Source organism: Phalacrocorax aristotelis, chromosome 5, assembly GCF_949628215.1.
Source record: "Phalacrocorax aristotelis chromosome 5, bGulAri2.1, whole genome shotgun sequence".
NCBI lineage: Eukaryota > Metazoa > Chordata > Aves > Suliformes > Phalacrocoracidae > Phalacrocorax > Phalacrocorax aristotelis.
The window spans coordinates 57,139,057-57,154,793 of NC_134280.1; the positions used below are offsets into that span (position 1 = coordinate 57,139,057).

The 15,737-nt window shown below is 46.7% G+C and overlaps 1 protein-coding gene across 5 annotated transcripts; it reads right to left on the reverse strand.

Moving 5' to 3' along the window:
- Positions 1 to 1,540: 1,540 nt before the first annotated feature.
- On the reverse strand, positions 1,541 to 8,663 carry CALCB (calcitonin related polypeptide beta). 5 transcript variants are annotated; one of them, XM_075094715.1, is made up of 6 exons: positions 8,656 to 8,663; positions 6,631 to 6,668; positions 5,496 to 5,591; positions 5,052 to 5,183; positions 2,095 to 2,279; positions 1,541 to 1,776 (listed from the first exon to the last, which is right to left on the reverse strand). In XM_075094715.1, the coding sequence occupies exons 3-5, from the start codon at positions 5,579 to 5,581 to the stop codon at positions 2,120 to 2,122; spliced, it is 378 nt and encodes a 125-aa protein (XP_074950816.1). In that variant the 5' UTR covers positions 5,582 to 5,591; positions 6,631 to 6,668; positions 8,656 to 8,663; the 3' UTR covers positions 1,541 to 1,776; positions 2,095 to 2,119. The 5 variants fall into 5 exon arrangements, with proteins under 5 accessions (XP_074950816.1, XP_074950815.1, XP_074950817.1 ...); XM_075094714.1 differs by having other exon boundaries at positions 2,095 to 2,282; XM_075094716.1 differs by lacking the exon at positions 8,656 to 8,663 and having other exon boundaries at positions 6,631 to 6,696.
- Positions 8,664 to 15,737: the final 7,074 nt, after the last annotated feature.

A 15,737-nucleotide genomic window follows, 5' to 3' on the forward strand; every position in this document is an offset into this window, starting at 1 on the left:
GGAGATTCAGCTGCGGGGTGCTATAGTAGGGAACAGAATAGACAGCCTTCCACCTGTGCCCAGAGGCTCTGCAATGACAGGGAAAGGTGTTACTGAGGTAGCCCAGTGATCTCGGCATGTGACCTCCACTTTGTGCAAAGGAGAATGGGGAAAAATACCTGAAACCTGGCAAAGAATGCTTCTGGGCTCCATAATTGGCAGCTGGGTGTAACCCAACCAGCTCCTCGTATAAACACAGGGCAGTGGCTCGCCACGCGGGTATGCTACACCCAGTTGTGGCCAATCTCAGATACTTCAGAGGAAAATGGAAAAAAGCACTGGACTATCTCTAGGCAACAGATGTGCAAGCCAAGTCTAAACATCCCTCCTTTGCCCATTTAGGCACTAGAACTTTTCCCTCTAAACTAGTTTATATCTTGTACAAGGTCTGCCTCATACACTGACTTACCAGAGCTGAAATGTTCCCCAAGAAGTAAAACCATAGCCATGAATGAGCATGGTATAGAAGCGTCATCACTGGAAGGCCTTACTGGCTATGTCTACATCTGGTTGACCATGCTTCTCTTTTTGCTATTACACCTGCAGCAGAGACAGACAGAGATATCATGAGAGCCTTAACCTCTACTTTGCACAGCAAGGTGATCTTCATCTGAACTGATGCAGCAGATTTTAGAGTCCGGCTGTGGAACACAAAACAGATCTAAACAAATATCTGACTCAGCTACTAAACTGAAACAGCAGCAGCTTTGAGGAGGAAGTTGGCAACACCACTTAGATGTCCATGGATTGCTTCCAGCTACCCTCTTCTCCACTCACTCTAATTATTTATCCCTGATCCCTAAATAGACTCTGTCTCAGGATTGCTTAAAAGAAATGTATATTTCCATAGCTCCTTTTTCTCTTCCATTCTAATTCACTTTTTTTGACCTTAGACAAAAATCTACAAAGTACGTCAGGCCATTTCATCTGAGCTACATCTTATATAAAAACATTTAGTATTAAACCACATATGACTATGGCTGTCTTTACAGTTTTATTAAACGCAGCTGTGGCTTCTTTTTATTTTTCTAGAAGTCTCACTAAGTAGTGTCCTTTTGGGGTTTTCCTGAGCTACTGCTTTATGTATATATGTATAAAGGCAGCTATTCTTCGTGTTCTGACTCAAATCCTAATACTTATAGTTAATAAGGCTGCTGCAGATCAATGGGCCATCTCATCTGCAGTGATGTTGGCTTAGTGCCAAATGGTTCCGTAAGTGTTCAAAATAAAAAAAAAAAATCAGTTTCTCAATCCCAGTGTATCTAAAATACTTTTTTTTAATTTTGCATAAATTCACAAATGATACAATATTGAAGTGTGGTTTGGGTTTTTTTTTTTAAACATACTGTACAATCAGGTTAGTTAAGTGTTTTACATCAAGGCACAGCACACCATATAATACACATATGCCTTGCCAGGCAGCAGTTTAGTATAATCCCCGAGTTGTGGCAGCAGTGCCAGGATAAGTAGCATGGATCGCATAAGCTGGAAGATAAATAAATAATAGATGCTGTCACATTTTATTTGAAATAGAGTTGCATATAAAAAGAATATACAATAATTTAACTTTAATAACTAGATTCTCTCGTACTATACATCACAGAAGTGTTTTCATTTGTATTAAATAACATTTTCAATATTAGGATGCAAAATTAAGCTTCTTTTTGGCTGTCTTTATTTATGGAGAAGAGTTGCTTTTGTTAGAAATTGAAGTTGAATTTTCAGTCTCATGGCAATCTGAAAGAAAGAAAACCAGAGTTACTGATACATTGATAATGAAATGTTACTGGTAAAAATAAGCAAATAATTCCAGCCAAACTGTTGCATTTAGTTAATGCACTGTGAAGGTAGTTATCTTAGCAGAGTATCTACAAAAGCTCTTCTTCACGGTGTAAACATGCTACTGTCATATTTGTAACATCTTTTTTTATGCCGTTACTTGCCCTGCTTTCTCAGAGATCATCACTGTAGGTCTGTTATTCATCCAGCAAAACTAAAATTCTGATAACGCCACAAGTTGCCTGCATTGCAGATCGTTTATTGCAGCCTATTTACCGTATTCACATTATCATTCTGCTTTTTATTTTTGAACGCTTCTTCTTCGCCTGCCAAAGGCCTTGGATCCCACGTTGGTTGGTACGAAGTTGTTCTTGCCCACTCCTCCTGACCTGCTCAGGAAGTCCGCCAGACGATGGGTCACACAGGTTGCTGTGTTGCATGCCCTCTTCTGTGCTGTTACACTGCTTTTCAAAAGGAAAATAAAGAGTTAGCCTCTAGAGTATCTCCCCTGCATAAGATGAAGTGTCAGTAAGGGAGGCTCTGTCTAGGAAAGCTTCTTCTATAGAATAAAAAGCTGCGCAGCAGGCATTTGCAACTTTTGTGTGCACAGCTTACAAGCTCTAAAAGTTGCATCTTTATGTTTTTCTAACCGTCAGGCTCAGTTTACAAACGGTGGCTGAGCCCTTCCCTTCTTGGGCAAATGGACTGAAGACTAAGCCAAGCCAGACTTTCGGCAATACCTGAGCCATTGCCTGCCTCCAGCAAGTCACTATGACCAACAGAGAGGTGCTGAGGGGGTCCAGCTCTGGAGCATTTAACCAGTCCCCACCTCCTCCAAAAGCTTTAGATCCGTGTTTTGTTTGTAGTGCTGCTGAAGGACAGTAGCAGATGCTGATCTTGAACTCACTTCAACGCCATGCTCTGGAATACCCAGAAAACACATGAAATCCTAGCATCACTGACAACTACAGGAGCTTTGTCAGCAACTCTGGTAGGGCCATACCTGCTCAGCAATTGACCAGTTGCTTTCAGAGCTGAACCATGCAAACATACTGCTGCCATGTATTTAATGGGAATGTGGGAACCCCTCTTTCCTGCACTTAGCCAGCCCTCTCCTCCCACCCCCATCTGGTACAGCACTTCACCATGGGAGTAGTTCAGACTTCCACAGAACTAGTTCTGTGCTCAGAGTTCAGCCTACAGCTAATCATTTTGCTAGACAGAGGACTTCAAGGCACATGCATTCACATGGTCCTTGCCTGAAGCAATTTACTAGTAAAGCAGTGACTTTCTTGCAGTAGGGGGATTTTTCTCAGATAAGCATTGCAAGACAGTTCATTAACAATTAATACGTTCGTAACATCAATGCCAAATTTTTGGAACAGGCTTCTGATTACAAGATAGATGCAGTGCTGCAACAGAAAAACTGTAAAGAAATCTGGTTTGCCTCTTATTTACAAGGTCTTGAATTAATACAAATAGTTTAAAGATACCTGAGGTTTGAATATACTAGTGTAAAGACTTATTGTAAAGTAAGAAGGAAAGAGGAAAAGACTATTAAATTCTTACCTGGAAGTGTTCAGTACCCAGTTTTAAACAGGATTACATTTCTAGTTTGTTTGAACAAATCTGTATGAGCCTTTCCTGATTCCTTTGCTTCTCAGGATCCTTACTAACAGGATTGCATGCATACCTGATTACATCAGTACATATGAATGTATGTGACTGATTTCAATTTCTAAGCTCTCTCTCAACTTTTCTAGAATTATTGGCATTGCCTCTCTTGAGCATTAAGACAACTTGTAAAATATTTCCAGCCGTATCTAGAAATATCACATTCTAAAACAACTTATTGAACCAAGCAGATCTAATCCTTATAGAAAAATAGGTTTATTGAACAAGTGCATGGGCAGGCACAAAAGAAGAGTCTACTTGTACATTTAGCAGCCAGAAATGAAGAGCCTTGTTTAGGAATTTTTTTTTTTTAAATCAGTGTCTAAGAAAATCATTTGAAATCTCAAGGCAGTGCTGTTCATTTTTATTTATTTATTTTTTCCGCTAACTTGGTATGCATGTTATGTTCTCTGTCTTCCTAACATTAGGTCCATCTCAAACATTCTCTGTCAAAAACAGAATCAAAATAACATAGCAAGGTTAGCAATCAAAGTTAGATCCACATGCATCACGTTAAAAAAAGAAGGGGATAAATAAGCGTGTCTAGTTGTTTCCTAGGGGTTCCCCATAGTTTGCATAGCGTTCGTGTTCCAGGTCACTCAGCACATTTCGTTTCTTGCCAGGAGTTCCAGCCCCGACGTCAGTGCGAGGGTAAGTTTGCAATTTGTGCAATTCTTGAGACAGTTTGCCCAGCACACAAGTACTCAGACTGGCACAGCGTTTGGACATAGGTCTATCCAGGCTGCAGGGGGGAAAAAACACACATGCCCAAAGGAAGAGTAATCTCAAACATGCATGTTCATGCATTTCTTCCCTAGATAAATACCTACAGTTAGGAAACTTTAAAAATAATAATAATAAAAATAAAAATAACCCCTCCACATCACATTCCATGCAAGGAAGGTTTATACAAATGCAGTCAGAAGGAAAACGATATTTTTTCAGTGAGTTCAACTTTGTTGAAAAAGCAAGTGTGTTAGCCTTCTGGATGCTCAGAACTGGGGGCCAGGAAGTTTTACTTCCCACTTATTCAGCATGCTGTTCAGTCTCTCATACATCACCACCATGCTTTGCAATACAAATCCTGTTAGGATAATGCAAATGCTCTTGCATGCCTTTGGCCTGGGGGGAGAGTGGCGCTGCGTGCATTGGGAGGAACGCCTTCCCTCTGCCAGGGAATTCCATGCCTTACAACAGCATGCACTTGCACGACAGAGAATCCAAGAGTGACTGAATGGCCCCTGACACTCCCACTAGGAGGACATACCTTTTGCTGCCATATTCTAATACAACCCCCTCATTCAAGCTCAAATCGCCCTCCACTTTCAGTTGTAAGAGAAAGATAGAAGCAGGTTAACTAGGTGGAAGCCATTTGCCCAATACCAACATTAGGATATCTCTGCAGCATCGTCCTTTACCAGTTAGGTGATCACGGTTAGCCATAACACCAAGAAAAAAAGATCTTGACCTGCAGAGAGTCTGCTCAGATGGCTTTTGCTAAATGTCAGACATAACACTCCCCCATTGCCCTTCTCCTACCCCAGGACTGCAGCCCTTACCTGTTCCCCTCAGAGGCTTGCTCCAGCTCTTCTGCTGTCATCTGTATGAACTCTTTCACCAGCGCATTTAATAACCTCCGAGCTTCGTAATCACTGAGCGTCACTCGATCTGTTATGGATTCCAAGCCAGGTCTAAGAGGCAAGCAAAACAGGATGAATGAAGCCTGGAGCGCTGCGGAGAGCCACGCACAGGAGAGGGGTTTGTCATGCATTGCTGCACGTCACTGACAGTATCTCTCACCAGCGTGAATGCGTACGCCACCCTCGCGCGCAGCATTAGGTGTTCTATTAGTGTAATTTAGAAAGCCACAGTATCAAAGACAGCATCAAAAGAAGCCAGGTTTCTCATTCACTGTAGCCTACTCCCCTCCTAGATCTCTAAAGAATCTGAAGTATTTTTGTACCATTCAGCTACAGCACTCGGCAACAGGGCCGGCTTCTTACCTGACTGGGGCTGCCTGGAAGCTGTCCATCTGGCACACAACCAAGGCATAAACAGCAAGGAAAGATGAAATCTTCAGCGTAACCATGATTTCCTCTCTACAACAAAGAGGTACATCAAGCAATGGCTCTTTTCCAACCCTCTCAGTGCTATAAGATCTACCAAAGAGGTCGGCAATTTCTAGCCACAAGTTGTACAAATACTAACAGTTTTTTCCCCTTCTTCAACATTACCTTTCTGTTTCTTTTGATGATTGCTATTGTGCTTCGGTTTTCTCAGAATTTTAAGATAACTTAGGACTACTAGAGGAGATAAAAATGCAGCTTCTCAGAGCTGCAGTTCTGTGCCGCTAGCTGCGCGCAACTTAAAGCTGACTGTCCCTCAAAGTGGTGGAAAACACATTCCTTTAACTACTGCACACAGCGTCATAGCCAGCGTGTTCAACGTGAACAGGCACAGTTATGAGATGAGAGTCACAAGAAAAAAATATTTAAAATTCAATATTTTTTATTAACAAAGCGCAACGGTTGGCACTCCACCTGAAACGGGGTGCTTCTTGGCAGTTCGCGTGCTAGCGTCCCCGCTCAGATTACACTGCAAGGATTAAGTGGTTTAAGCCCGACAAATAGTTCTACTACATAACCAAAAAAAAGGGTAAATTAAAAATTAGACATTAGAACAAAATCTGTGAAGAAATAAATATAATTGACGATATCTGCCTAGAGATACAGCTCTTTTCTCATAGCATTAGTATCTTCGACTCAAGAAAGCACATCGTTAACTCGGACAGCAGCTTCATTTTCGCTACCTCCCGACGCGGCTCACGGGCAGGCCGAGGCACCGTCCAGGGTACGCCCGCTTCCCCATGGGCCCCCGGGACGTGCCCGGCAGCGGCGGACCCCGGGGAGGGCTCCGCACGGCGAGCCGCCCGGCGGGACACCCCACGCCGCCTCGGCGGGCGAGAGGAGGGCAGGGACACCGCGGACTCCCTTTCCCCCACCGGCCTTAGCCCGCTTCCGTGCACACGCGTGCGCCCTCGCGTACGCAAGCACACGAACGAAGGTATCGCGGCCCCGCGCAAAGCTCCGCGCCCGGGAGGGAAACGGGACTCCCGCGGCGCTTACGTGCGGCGCTTACCGGCGGCGCGGGGCTGCGCGCGGCGGTGCGGGGCTGCGCGGAGGACGCCGGTGCCGCCGCCGATGCGCGGTGCCGCGCGCTGCCCGCAGGCTCCCCTTTATACCTGCCGCCGCGGCAGCCTGCGTGGGCGCCCGCGCGGGGCCGCCAGCCAATCACCGCCCCGGCCGCCCGACGAAGCGCGGCCCGCCATTGGGCGCCAAAGCCCGGCTCGGCGGTGACGTCATGCCCCGCTCCGCGAGCGTCCCATTCACAAAAAAAAAAAAAAGCGCATTAATCCAGCGGGGGGCGAGGCGCCGCCGGGGCTCTGCGAGGCGGGGGCGTGGGGTGCTTCGTTGCTGCCGCCCGGCCGCGGCCCGGCCCCGCTCCCCCGCGGGATCGCTCACGCGTGGCGACCTCTGCAGCAGAGAGACCGCATTGCAGAGCGGAGCCGCTCCCTCCCGGGCCTCCGCTTCCCCCGGGGCCGCCCGCCCCGCAGCCGCCGCCGCTGCGGCGGGGAGCCCGGTTGTGCCCAGCCGCTCTCCCGGCCCGAGGGGCGCACCCCCGGCCCCTCGCCTCCCCGGCACGGCTCGGGACGCTTGCGACCGGCGTCCCGCCGCTCCTCCCCGGAGCGAGCGACCGGGGACACCCGCGGCAGCGCCGCGGCGGTGGCGGCCGGCTGCTCCCCGCACTCTGCTCCGCGGGGCGGCCGCGCCACCTCCCCGGGACCGGGGAGGAAGCCATCATCATCGCCATCACCGTCACGCAACTCCAGCGGCAGGTGTAGCGCCTTTCCCTGCACGGAGGAGGCACTGGGGCAGGGGCGGTCGCCTGCCCCCCCCACTCCCCCGGGCGCCCCGCTAAGCCCCGCCGGCGGGGATTACCGGGCAGCTGCCCGCCGCCCCATGCATCACCCGCCGAGGGCCCTTTGTCACGGCGCGGCCGCGCTGCACCTGCCCGCGCAGGATGTTTGCCCAGGCGGCGTGTCTGTTTGCCCAGGGGCGGCGGGTTCCCGCCCGGCGGGGGGACGGGACGCGGCGCGACACGGGGGTGGGAGGAAAGTGCTGCCCGCCGGGGCGGGCGCGGGGAGCGGCGTCGGGAGAAGCTGGCCGGGAGGGCTGCTCTGCAGCGCCCGGCCGCGGGAAGCCCTCCCGCCGCCGCCCGAGAGCCGGGAGCGCCCTTGCCGCCCGCCCTAAGCGGCGGGGCGTTTGCCGAGGACGGCGGCGGCGAGCGGCGGGCGGCGGGGCGCTGACCGTCCGTCCGCCGGCCCCCTCGGCCCCGGGCGGCTCCGCCCGCTCCCGCCCCAGCCCTCGCTCCCCTGCGCGGCCGCGGCCCGTCCTCGCTCCCGGCGGCTGGGGCACCGCCCGCGGCAGCGCTGAGCACTGGCCGTGCCGCGCTGCTGCCGCCGCCGGGCCCGGGCAGTGACAGGGCGGCGAGCGGGACCCGCGCACACGCGGGGCGGGAGGGGGCTGGAGCCCAGCGCAGCCGGGGCGCTCGTTTCGCTACTTCAAAGGGATGGGGGACGCGCTCCTGGGGACCTCCCGGCGTTCCGTCGCTTATGCCCTCGCAGAGGCCGGTGGGGGAATCGCGTGTCTCACCGCGGGGCGAATAAAGCCGGGGAGACGCGCGGGGCGGGACTCGTTTTGTTGATGCGATTTTAGGATTTTAGCTTTGAAATTTAAAAAGGTACAGGAACGTACTGAAAGCCACACGCCCGTCGCTGCTAATCCGGTGAGGGTTTCTTCTTCGTGTCCCCCTCGCTGTCAGCCCTTCGGGGCGCCGGCACCCCCTCGGAGCCGGCACCCCGGGAGCGGCCACCGGCGGGGGCTGCGCAGCTGCTCCGCGCTCGTTCTGCAGCACGACGACTGCAAGGCCGGCTGGGTTCCGGGGGGTTGGGGTCTGGGTGCGGTAGTTTGGTTTTTTTTCAGATGACAAGCAGTGGTGGGTTTGGTTTTTATTTTTTTTTTTCTCAAGGCGTCTTCGTGGCTGTTGGTGGGTCACAGCCCTCGGGGCGGGGGCGGTCGTGCGCTCCGGCCCGCCGAGCTCCCCCGCGGCGGTGCGGGCAAACGCGGGCAGAGGCGCGGGGGTAAGCGCAGAGCGTGCGGGGCTGTGGCGGCTCCGGGCGCGCTCCGTGCCCACCCCCAGCAGTCGGAGGAAGCGCCCGCAGAGATCTGGGCTCGCCCCGCCGCAGGCGCCGGCGGAGCGGCTGCGGGGTGCGGGGTGCCCGCAGCGGCGGGGCTGCGCCCGCCCCCGGGACTTTCCGCCGCTCGCTCCCCGGGCGCCGCTCGCTTCTGCCCTCCCTGGGAGGCTTCCTCCCCTCCCCCGCACACACAAATTTAACATTTCGTTTTAAACAGCAGCTCCGTCGCAGGCCAGGCCAGCGCGGGAATCCCGCGCGAGAGGGAGTTCAAGTATTTGATTTGAAATCTTTTCCGTCTCCACGACTCCTATTCGGAATTTTAAGCTAGTTTTTCGAGGTCGCATTTACAAACGTTATGTACCACCTGAAGAAACGGCTCGGCATCGCTTTTGCTGTTTGAGCGCGACCTGTGCAGCTACGCCAGCGGAAATAAAGCGTAGGAACTTAAATGACCAGGCTTCCAGTCAGAGGTTTCCCTCTCTCTCCCCCCGCTGTTCCTTTCCTCTTCCTACGTTGAGTGTTAATCGTTCACATTTGCTTTAGGGATTTATTTACTCTTTGTCCCTCTACAATACTCCTGTTTTAACCCTAAAAAATCCGGACGACTCTGCTGGAATAGCATATTTCGGTTATTCAGGGAGGAAAAAGTTACATTTCACCTTGCGGTCGATTCCAGCCAGTTCGAGTCGTGCTCTTGCCACTGCGACACAGCCTGGGGCTGGAGCCTGCAGGGTGCAGCGGTTACAGGATTTCAGATGCCAACATTTCTACTTAAAGCTTTCACAGGAAGAAACATAAATTTAAAGCAACAGGTACAAATGCCAATGGATCCACTTTTGTGCACGTATAGATGAAATAGTACTTGGATGTTGGCAGGCTCTCTGGCTGCTCCTTGCCAGGGCTAATGGAGGGACTCCCAGCTGGAACGCTTCTCCTATTTTGTCCCTCAGCTATACGTCATCTGGTCTCACCAGATATATTTTCTTCTTGCAAACCTCTCTTCTCTTATCTGTAAGATGGAAAAGAAAGACAGTTTACCCAGTACAAAGAAGTCCAAAGACCGGTTTGTCTGTTTTCGAAGTTGTACAAAAGATACAAGATTTTCACAGGATAATCGTCTCTTTTTCCTAGATAAATCCAAAGCTAGAGAATGAGTATTCACGGGAAAACTAGCACAGAGGGGTACTTCTGAGCACTACACTAGGAAAGCAAGATGTTTACTGAAACAGTCTGTTCCAAGGAATTTGTTCTGCATTTTTCAGTGCCTGATAATATATCAGGTAAAATAATCAGTGGGTATATGTTCAAAGCAGATGAAATGCAGAGCTACAGAATGACTGGATATTTTTTTTTTTAAGAAATCAGATGATCTCATGCAACCTGCAGCACCAAGTGAAAGGAATTTCCTCTCCAAAGAAATTAATTTAAATTTGTATGGCATAAGAAAAATCTGTCCTCTTTCAAAGTGACTTTCTTTCTCTACACTAGATACAACTTCTTACAATATTCTACTGTTTGATACTATTTAACCAATACATTTTAAAGCGCAACCATTTTTTCTACTGTAAATATTGCCTTTATGTCAACGAGGTTCTTACATGTTACCAGCTGATACGCTTAAACAGAAGTATCACGTTTATATATTATGTTGAGATTTTTGTTCAATAATAAAATGTAATTCTTCAAGACAGAAAAGACTGTGAGCTGCACAGCCAAAAGTTCCATTCTGAAGAATGGCTCGTATCTGACAAGCAAGGTCCCTACAAAAAGGAAAGGGTAGACAGTGACGATGCCACAATCCACAGGCATGATAAATTCTTCACGAGGGAGGTGAGTGTGATCCAGGTCTCTGCTCCCTCTAAGCTTGTTCTTCACAGCACCTAATTAAGCCTTTTGCAGATAAGGACAATTAATTATAAAACCAGCTGTAAAAATCACATCGTCTTTCTTTACAAAGAGAAGCTGGGGAGTTACTTGCCTGCATTTCTAGTGGGTGCCTAGTCTATCTAATTCAGGATCCTGTCTCCAAGGGCCAGAAAACACTGCCACCTAAGGAGACTCTTCAAGCCATGTGGGGGAGAGTGAGCACTATTGAGCTCCTGTGAAAGCATCTTTCTAACCTTTCATTGTAATCTGTTCTGCAGAAAATGACATGAGCTAAGCCAGAATTAACATTGTGCTGTTGTAAAAGCAAGCTGGCTATTAAGAGGAGTGTCGTGTTTAAGGCCCAAGAGATATTCCTTACACTCTACTTGTTGCTGTTAAGATCTGGATCTGCTAGTGCATTCTGTTTGGGACAGCATGCCATACCTCAACAAGACTTGGGCAAGTTGGAGAAAGTCCAGAAAAATACCAGTAAGAGTTATCAGAGATCCCATAACACAATTTATGAGAACAAACTTGAAGATTGGGGAAACAGTTAACAGAAGGAAAGACTATGGAGAACTGTGATAACAAAAACACAAATACTTGCCACGAATCAATAATAATCTACCCTCTGGTACTATATTCAAAACAACAACAAAAATATATGGGCTTAAAAGGCAAGAAAGGAGATAGCACACATTAGAAAGAGCTTTCTACAATTGAGATTAATGACATATAAGAATAGGTTGCATTGCAGTTCTGGCATATCTTTCACTGGAGGGTTTTACGGCATGGTAGTCTAACATCTGTCAGGAATGACATGGGTAGTTGATATGCGCTGGGGAAGGAACATAATCAGATAAGTATGCTCTCTTCATACCTTTCACCTCTGATTTCTGTGATTCTGTAATTTTAATAGCTGGAGACTGGCTTAAACTCTGAAACGTAACACCTTACCCATCATCCAAACTTCTGTTTGCATCTGCTTTTGCAAAACTTACATCCCTAACTGGTCTAACCCTTTCCTTAACTCTGCTTCCAGAAGGCCATACGCAGATTCAGAATAAGCTCACGTCAAGCTTATCTGCACAAATAATATTTTACCTATCCATCTTGAGGTTCAGTTTTAATTTGGCCCCAAAATTAGAGCTTCTTTTTTATAAAAATGCAGAGCTTTCCTGAGAACCAGGACACTGGTCTAGACCCCAACACTAAAGCATTTCTTTTTGAATGGATATTAAATCTGGATTTAGGCTGCTTCAGTGACTACTTCTGAGAAAGTGGAACTGCTCTTGAACTAATTGCCGAGAAATCTGTGAATCAGTCTGGAAGGAAATTTTCTTCCAAAATGCCTTAGAAAAAGCTTCCAGACTGATGTATGGAAGACATTTTAAACAGAAGATCGGTGTTGCATTTTTTTAATCTCATTGAAACGTTCCTACTGAGCTTTTTTACTCAGTAGGTTTTGCAGCAGTTTGCCTGTATCTATTCAAAATTCAGTGCAGAATAATCTTTTAAAACCATGCAGTCCACACTGTCCTGCCCTGGGGTTTGCATGGCAAGGCAGAGGGGGAAGACCACAAGGAAGCTGGCTATGGCTCTGTCATCTGTCCTGCATTGCCACAGCTCAGCCTCTGCGCACGTTCACAGAGGCTCCAGCCCTATCTTGTGCTACCTGGCAACATGGTCCCACCCTCTGACAATTGGCAAAACTCAGCTGTGCTCCAGCCAGCCCCAGTTTTGTCCCGGGCTGCACATCTGATAGACTGACAAGGGGAATCCCTCAAGAGGAACTCACAGCTCACCAAATACAGCCAGGGTCAGCATGACCAGGGCAGCACAAAGGGGATGAACTACGGGCAAAAATCTCACTCGGAAAATATTTCCAAATTGGCACCTATTTCCACTTCAGTTTTAGGCATTCTGCAGGTCAGATAAGAGTTGAACAAACTCCTTACCTGGAAAACAACCTCAGAACAGAAAACTGTGTTAAGCAATAGCATAGTTCTAAAACTTTGATTTGATTGCTTGCTATTGATAGTGCGATGCTACTATCTTACGTGCCATCGGAACACGTCAGCAAAAACACGGTGAGAAACTATATTGTAAATCCTCAAGTTAATCCCATTAATCACATAAATGTTCTTTACAGGATGTAAGAAGGGTGGAAGACCTCATGTCATAATTTCATTCTTTGTCCTGATAGTAGTGGGATCTGATTAAGCCACAGTGTACCTTAGTATTTTTCTCAGTCCCTTCCAGGATCATTCAGTCGTACCGGCATTGCTGGGTACTACAGCTATACATCCCTGCTGTTGCCAGCGCTGCCCTCTGTGTGAGGAAGACAATTGTTTCTCAGCTGGTGGTTTAATTGTTTGACTCTTGACAAAAGGAACTTGTGAAATGGCAGCGCTTTAGCCTGTACCTTCGGCTAAATCAGGGACTAAAAAGATCTCTCTCTTTTCAGTGCTGGTAAATAGTATGTGAAGGCAAAGGCTGTTACAACACAATATTTGCTGATCTACTTCCAGCAGAACTTCTGGGAACCAATAGCCATATGAGACTCAATTGAAAAGGCAAATTTCTAAATTTGTGCATAAAATTGACCGAAGTATACTCCGAAAGTGCCAGCAAATAAGACATGCCAAAGCTATTTCTGAAGTTACAGTCTTTAAACCAGTGTCTTTCTGAGTCTACCTGACAAAAATAAAATGTTTAGGCACGGTAGGACCGTGACCAAGGAAAAGGGTTTTTTTCAGCAACCGATCACCAAATTCCTAAGGGAAAACATTAGATGTGTTTTTCTGTTTTAGCAAGTCTATAAAGCACCAACATCGTTACAGGCTTAGCTAAGGAGGTAATTGTAACACAGAAACTGATCATTCTCTATGATGACACAGGTGTGTTAAAAAGAGCTATGTGAGTGCAATAGATAACATCTGCACATGACTTTCAACTTGTCAGTGGGCTTACAAAATTAATCTCTTCAGTGAGAAGCATGACTATTTTACATCCATCTGTACAAACCTCTTTCTTTTCCCTGCCCCGCCCTCAAAGAAAAGGAGCAAAATCTTTACATTTCTGGCTATAAAGAAGTTGTTTTCTGGCATGACATTTTATAAATAATGGCATGACTTCACTGGACAGGAGACATCAATATAGGAATGGAAAGCACTTCAGCCTGATAAAAGTTTACCTTGTTTTCTAGAAGTTCAGCAATGATGTCAACGTGAAAGAGTAAGAAAGCCAAAGCCTGTTTCAAACTGTAGCTGAATACAAGTTTGTGAGATACTTAAGGGAACTGTGAAACTACTTAATTTTTCTCCCGAGAGTGTAATAGATATATCATCAAGATCTTAACATAGTTACTAAAATAACAGCCATATCTGTCAGTAACTTTCGTCAAAAGTCAAAGCTATGTATACGTATGTGTAGTCATTCCCCGTCAAAGAATTGCTTTCTGCTTTTCTTGAGAAGACAGGAACAAAATAATTTCCTGTTACTTGATTGTCTCCAACTTCTCCTTGCAGAATTTACAATGCAAAGTAATTGTAAATCTTGATGACTAGAATGTTTTAGAATTTAATAAAGATACATGCTGTAATGCGATTCTTTACTCAGCCATCATTTTTTATAATTGAAATCAAAAAACCTTTACTCATCCTATGAGTTTGCTCATTTGATCATCCGTGATTAAGATGAGTAAAACCTTCCCAAAGAAGCAATTCAGCACAAGCTGCCCCCACACTTCTGATAGAAGGGAAAAAAAAAAAAGACCAGTCAGAAACTGGCAAGGAATCCTGCCCTTGGATAGCTGTTGGAGTCTTGCATCCCTAAACCTGCATTCTTAAGTGATTTCATCTGTCCACAAGGGTTTATTTATCGCTTACTTTTGACAACTTTCAGTCATATTTATCTATGCCGGTCCTTTTTTTCCTCCATTTAATCATGCATCAGTTAGAGGTTCTCGGATCTTTAACCTTGGCTGATTCACCACCTTTTTGCATTTGGCTTGACCAAAACGAATGTTACTGTTCTGCAGTCACGCTCTTCAGTTTCTCTTCCCCTGTTACAGTGATAACACCGCTGTCTCTTCTCCATCACCAAGGCTCAAATGCTACAGTAAGGTCAGTTTTGACTGTTCTCTCCCCTACTTAAAGATAACTGTCAAATCTTGTCTGCTTTTTCCCCATATAATTCTATTCCTTTTTAGCCAAGCATTTGGACTTCTGTATCTTTTTTTTCTCTTCTTGGGTCTTTCCTGTGGGTTTTTTTTCCCTCCTGTTTTGCCTGCTGCCAAGACTGTCAATCACCTTTCCTTTCTTTTCATACACAGATGTGGTGGAAATCATGATCATTTAAAACTTGGGCTGCATGTGAAGTATTACACACTTAAATAACAGAACATTGAAGATAAGCAGTAAAAATCAGTCAAAGCAATAGTACCTCTTCCTATGTTTCCTCAGACACTTGGAGAACTATTCAAGTATCACTGAGAGGAGGACAAGGGGAGAAAAGTACCAACCTCTTTTTTCCAAAGACAGAAGTTATGTACATAAATGCTTTACATCCTTCTATCTGAGACTGCAGTAGTAACCACATGCATATACACCATACCTTTCACCATAAAATTGCAAGATGTATCTGGTACATCAACATTTCTACTCCCACTACAATCAACAGCAATTTCATCCTGCAAGTTAACTCTGTATAATTGTCTGTAGGCTGTGAATTAGTCTTTCTCACGCTGTTTTGAAGCATTGTCTGACCAGCCAGCCTGTGTAACTCAATTCACCTGAATATGCTGAGCTAAAGTGTTTGGAGACCCCATCTTTGTTTAAATGTGTGTAAGTAATCAGGTTTAAATCTATCTGTTTGAGTTTGCATGCTTCACCCAACTGCTTACGCACACTGCATATCTTGTTTTAATCCTCTGCTGTTTCTCCTCATTCTGCCTCTGGCTGGAGCAAAGATGATGTCCTGAATCTCTTGTCCTCTGGTGAGAAATCTTAAGGCACTGACATTTAAATACTGACATTTTTTTGCAGGTATGTCCCATGTAAATCAGTTAAGACACTAGGCACTATCATATTAGAAGAAAGGATGAAGAAATAACCTGGAAGAA

What these genes read in the sequence shown, in the direction of transcription:
- CALCB (XM_075094712.1), bottom strand. Translation starts at nt 5,581, where the DNA reads ATGGTTACGCTGAAGATTTCATCTTTCCTTGCTGTTTATGCCTTGGTT. An exon ending in TTCCAGGCAGCCCCAGTCAG is followed by an intron (nt 5,184 to 5,495) that starts GTAAGAAGCCGG and finishes CTTGCCTCTTAG; the next exon opens with ACCTGGCTTGGAATCCATAA. An exon ending in CAAGCCTCTGAGGGGAACAG is followed by an intron (nt 4,235 to 5,051) that starts GTAAGGGCTGCA and finishes TCCCCCCTGCAG; the next exon opens with CCTGGATAGACCTATGTCCA.